Source organism: Leiobunum rupestre, chromosome 2 (assembly GCF_980474605.1).
Source record: "Leiobunum rupestre chromosome 2, qqLeiRupe1.1.hap1, whole genome shotgun sequence".
NCBI classification, from domain to species: Eukaryota; Metazoa; Arthropoda; class Arachnida; order Opiliones; family Sclerosomatidae; genus Leiobunum; species Leiobunum rupestre.
The window spans coordinates 87,671,508-87,677,200 of record NC_143385.1 but is presented as its reverse complement, the minus strand read 5'-3'; the positions used below and the strand labels follow the sequence as shown (position 1 = coordinate 87,677,200).

The following is a 5,693-nucleotide window of genomic DNA, read 5'->3' as shown; positions in this document are numbered from 1 at the left end:
TCATCGACTATTATTTAGTCCCCGATCGTAAGCTTATTAAATCAATGAGGCCAATTGTACTAAATTGGACGAGTGGCCGAAAACGACAATTATCAAACCATCCAGGTACTACACCAAAGCCGCGACCATTTTTAAATGAAAGTTAACGGCTTTAATTGATTTTTTTTATATCATTAATAACAAATACAATTTATGCATGTTCAATATAACTTTTGAAACGGTGAAATAATCGTTTTGAAAGTCAAATTAAGAAACGCGTAAGAATTGAATGTCCACTCTTTTCTCGAAGGGTTGAGCCATGCCGCAAGAGTTCTACCATTAGCGTTAAGAATATTTATCCCTTTGAGTAGGTTATCAAATATCAATTAATCAAGAACTGATATACTTCAGGGGAACTTGTAAATGGCTCAAGAGTCATTTCCATGTTGTTTTACCAATTTTAAATTTCATTTAGCACGTAGGTGTGAAAACCGAAATTTATAAGAGGTTGTGACTCCGCCGCCGCCCCCACTGTAGCGAAGGAGAAAAAAATTTCTGTTGCCATCTATGTTTTAGACAAATTAAATATATTTTTTGAATTTTTCGAAATAACGACTAACTAAACGGATGATTCAAAGGACTTTGCAATTATTTTTAAAACACATTTTAACGTTAATAAACTTCAAGTTAGAGCTGGCACCACCATTATCGGTTTGTTTACTAATTTCGTATTTGAATATATTCTTTATTTCATTATCGGTTTGTTTACTAATTTCATATTTGATTTCATTATTTATTATATTTTCGATTTGGTTATTAATTTCATATTTATTTATTTCATTTTCGGTTTGTTAATTATTCGTTAGCTGCCAATATTAATATAATATTATATAATTATATATTTGATTACATTGCTTATTTCATTTTCGGTTTGTTTATTAATTAATTTATTATAAATTGCATTTTTTATTTCATTGTTTATTATTTTTGATGTTTCGGTTTGTTTACATTTTTGGCGAGATTTTCGGTTTGCCCCTATTCGTTAGCTGCTAATATTGTATTCCGTTGTTTATACTTTTGTTTTGTTTATTTTATTGCAAGATATATATTTAGGTTACATGGACCATGGAATTAATCCATGCATGGACAGTAAGGAAAAAAAAATTAAAGCTAGGGAAAGTTATGCCGCCAAAATTACGAGATCCGGCACTCCGCGAACGTTAAAACCTTAGGCAACGGTTGGCTTCGCGTACTTAACCATCTATTAATTATTTAACTTATGATTGTTACGCAGGGGCGTATTAACTAAGGCCTAGGGTGGTGCCTTGGGTATTAGCCTAGCTGATTATTATTATTATTATTATTATAATTATTAGGCTGAGCAGGCACGTGAATTTGGCGACATTTTTCTTGGGAAGCTAAAATTCTGAATCTCTGATAAGCCACCACGGTCGAAGTACCTGGCTGGCTCCTACTTAGCGGAAATTGGTTGGTGCCTAGAGGCGCCGAAATGGTTAATTCGCCCCGGTTCTTACGTTAAGTCACTTTTGATACTATCATATTACTTAAAAATTTTAAAATAGTTGGCCCGGTATGCCTACAGATTCGTAAGGTTGCATATATATATATATATATATATATGCAAGCTCACGAATCTGTAGGCATACCGGGAAAACTATTTAAAAAATATTATTTATTTATATATACATATATATATATATTTATTTATAATATATATATATAGGTCAATAATATTTTCTTGAATCAACCGTGATATTTTTAAGAAACACGTCACATTTTTTAACAGCTGTACGATAATTTTCATCGCTAATGGTCTTAGTCTAACGATTTCCCTGGAAGCAGGCTCAATTTATGTAAACATGTCCATCATGGGCAGTGTCTACGTCTTGTCGCTGCTTTTCTATTTCTTAACCGTGAAGTATCTGACAAGAAAAAAAGGACTTTTGCTGATTTTGATAGTGAAAGGCATCGTCTTTCTGGCGGTCATTCCTGTAGGCGATAGTAAGTATAATAAACATTCACATTTCAAGTCGTTATATTTCATCACTAGTAAATGAAGTCGAAATATCTGGTAGTCCGAGAGATAACCAGGTGTGCTAATCAGTGTTGTGGACTATTTGTAGGCTCTTTAGTAAAATTAAGAGTAAGCTACAGCATGCGTAGCCTACCACTGGCGCCGCTATTAGTGCAAATCCTAGGTAACCACTCTAATTCAGTTAAGATAATAAGTGTGAAGAAGGTTTTACGATTGAAATTGTTCTAGACGCAAATACCCAAATTCCACCTTCAATAAGCAATTACGACATTTAACAAAGATTATCATTCATATTGTTTTGTTTTTCTTTAGATTTATTCTGGTTGAAAATTATGCTGTTAATGATTGGAAAAATCGCTGGCTCAATTAGTTATACTGTAATTTTCCTTTACGCGAATGAGCTATTCCCAACGAACCTGAGAGCTGTAGGCGTGAGCGGAGCTTTGACGTCTGGTCGAATCGGATCTCTCGTGGCTCCATTCATGGATTATTTGGTAAAATTATTAACATTGAAAATAAACAAACTTATCTAATTGAAGTATAATGCTGATATTTGCAGGCGAGATTTCACGGGCGACAAATACCATTATTTATATACGCAGCGTGTATATTGTCGACTATATTGGTATGTTTCCTGCTGCCAAACACCGAGGACCAACATTTGCCGGACACCGTCGTGGATATTAATATGTAAGGATTAAGTCGGGAATGTATTCAGGAATTTGCGGTGAACAGAGATTAGGTGGGCAGCATCCTGTTTGCTGAAGAATAACACCGGACAATTTTTAAAGTGGTGGTTCAATCTGTTTACTATCTTCCCGAGATCGTCAGAACCGAGGCTGTAAGTGCGGCCACATTTCTGCTAACACCCATTCTTAAATTAGTACAACGGTAACGATACTTATAACAATTGTGCAGAATCATAGAGGGACAAAAAAATTGGAAAAGATTATCACAGGGTTGATCATCATGTCACGATTAAGTTCAAATTATTCAATGTGGGTTCTTACGTGACTACTACTAGCTCTAGAAACCATAGCGCCAGTCAACAAAAAGGTTGAAGGTGTCAATTCATACGCGGGGAACTTCCTAATATTGCGAGGCATCATCCTATTACAGGGCCACAAATGTAGCGTCGGGAAAGCTAAGAAGCAGAATTAGCTCAATCTGCACCGTGACACAGTAGATATGTATGGAGAAGGATTTGGTTAAGACGATCCGCGGACATCACGGTTGAATTCCAGTTTGAGCAGATTCTGCCCCGTTAAAATTAACTTATCAAGACTTCTCATTGCACGAAGGAGAGCTTCTGAATTTGAAGCTCCTTTAAGTTAAAATAAATTAAAAATTTTAATTTAAGTACGTCTCTCCTAAAATGGAAACTACTAACGGTATATTCAGAAGCCAAATATTAATTGAATAATCTTTAGTTTTAATTAATTAATTAATTACCTTTATTAAATGACTATATTTATTATGATTAATTATTAAATTAAAATGATTAGCAGCTTAAACATTTCTCTGTAATATTAATTAAAAGTTTAATTTTCAGGCTCAGTAAGAAGAAAAACACTGAAGTTCACTTTCAAAAAACTCCACGTACGAGAGTTTCGACGTAAACAAATATTTGAAGTTCATTGAATTTATTTTAAGTGCAATTCTAATGTTAATAATAAATAATGTGTTCTCGCGGAATAGATTTTGTCGTCATTTACTTAGATTAGCATTTAAATTTAAATATAATTAAGTTAAATTATGGAATAAAAATATAAAAGTACCACAGGAAAATTTAAAACTATAATCAAATTAATTCTGCTTGAGCCTATAATTTTTGGTAACGGTTAACCTCCAAAGTTTAAATCTATTTGTCGTATTAATGTTATTTAATAATAAATTAATTATAATTGTAATAACAATAAGTATGCACTTGTTACTGCTAATGTCCTGCCCCAAATATTTTTCGACACTGTCATTATCTCCAAGCTCCGACTTGGACTTGCACTCGAACTGAGTAGCACATTATCGTCCTTGGTAGTATTACGGAAAGAGGTAAATTTGTAAGACATTAGTAAAAATGTTCACGCCATGATGTGAGCCCGGGCGGCAACACTATTATCAGTCTTGTTTGTAAGTTGACAATATAAATGGTACAGTAAGAACATATAACCCTTGAAATGGGTATTTAGATCAACTTGTTAGATTTCGTGAATATAGCTCTAGGGTGACCTACTTAATTGGATTGTTTTTCAAAGTACCCGAAATTTACAATTGAACAATATTAATTTAAAATACGTATTATTTGGTCACCTAACCTTACCTAAAAATGGCTTAAAGATATTTCAATTCCGGCAAATAAGTTTACCACCAATGGGTTCCTTACGGTCGAGGGAAACGCTAAGAATAGACTAAAGGCCCGTTCCAGAGACGAAAAAGTATCGTAAATTAACGAGAAAGGGGGTGTGTCTCATAGGAATACGTTGAATTTTCATAAACGCGTTCCATAGACATTTTTACGAGACAAAAGTCTAGTATGTCGTAAACGCGTTCGGGGCTCTAGTAAACGCGTTCGGACCAGAGATAATAGAACGCTGCGCTATAGATGTGATAGTCTCTATACCTTTAACGTTTTTTTTGTTTTTTTTTTTGCGAGCAGACACTAATGACATCGGATCTTAGGGGATCCTTAGATGCCCAGTAACGAGGGGTACACGAGAACACTAATTTATGAAGTGTAAAGGAGCTTGTGTAAAGCTTAACGAACAGAATAATAAGCGGCATGCGCAGACGAGACGGGAGCGAGTTGTATGCCAGAGCGTGAACCCGTGAGTGATGTGCGGGTGGAAGACGGTGCAGTAGTGCTGTCCGAAAGTGACTATACTGAGGACAGTGGAAGACATAGTCATCGAGATCCCCAAGGGTAGCGCAGCTCGACATAGAGGAGTGGGCGATCTGTGAAAACGATACAAAACCGCTGGGGTGGGATAACGGTCGAGGAGAGCCAAAAATAGGGGGCGTTCCATGTGCCGGCAAAGCCGAAGTCCCCAGATAGCCGGGTAGCAAGGGGACGGATGAACGGAATACAAGAAACGACCCACCGAGAGCGAATCCTAGTGAAGCTGCCAGGAGACAAGCAAGGCGTTGCGGAGGACCCTTTTAATTTGGAGGCCATCGGCTGGGGAAAAGACATAAGGGGAAATTGTAGATTCGGCGGCAGTCCGAGCAGCACGATCAGCCAATTCATTACCCAGGACCCCGACATGGGCCGGAACCCAGAGGAGAGAATAATGGGCATGTGGGTAGTCCCGGAGGTGCCCCAGAAGCGGAAGCAAAAGCGGATCAGTTATATCTGGTCGGCTCAGAAGTGCTCGAGCGGAACGGGAGTCAGAACAGACCACGGCCTCAAAGATTTGATTGTCAAGAAGCCAGAGAAGTGCTTGGACGATAGCACCGAGTTCGACGCGACAAATAGACACCATCGATGAGGTGCGGAAGGAGCACGTGACATCCAGACTAGCGACATGGAATGCCAGGCCCGAGTAGGGAGCATGGGGCTGACGGGACCCATCAGTGTAGACCACACACAAATCCCAGGCAAGGAACATTAACCGGGTCATAAAGGTAGCACCCAACTCATTGGGTAAACAATCTGCCTTTGGTC

General features: G+C 37.3%; 1 protein-coding gene across 1 annotated transcript; it reads left to right on the top strand.

Moving 5' to 3' along the window:
- The first annotated feature begins 1,854 nt into the window (after nt 1-1,854).
- On the top strand, nt 1,855-3,654 carry LOC149960242 (solute carrier family 22 member 6-like). The gene is made up of 4 exons (XM_090167418.1): nt 1,855-2,001; nt 2,348-2,529; nt 2,595-2,725; nt 3,588-3,654. Exons 1-4 carry the CDS (start codon nt 1,860-1,862, stop codon nt 3,652-3,654), a joined length of 522 nt encoding a protein of 173 aa, XP_090023544.1. The 5' UTR covers nt 1,855-1,859.
- The last annotated feature ends 2,039 nt before the right edge of the window (nt 3,655-5,693 follow it).

Bases quoted from the DNA above. Each gene is read 5' to 3' on its own strand.
- LOC149960242 (XM_090167418.1), top strand. From the start codon at position 1,860: ATGTCCATCATGGGCAGTGTCTACGTCTTGTCGCTGCTTTTCTATTTC. The intron at 2,002-2,347 runs GTAAGTATAATA...GTTTTTCTTTAG, and splicing joins GGTCATTCCTGTAGGCGATA to ATTTATTCTGGTTGAAAATT. The intron at 2,726-3,587 runs GTAAGGATTAAG...TTTAATTTTCAG, and splicing joins ACCGTCGTGGATATTAATAT to GCTCAGTAAGAAGAAAAACA.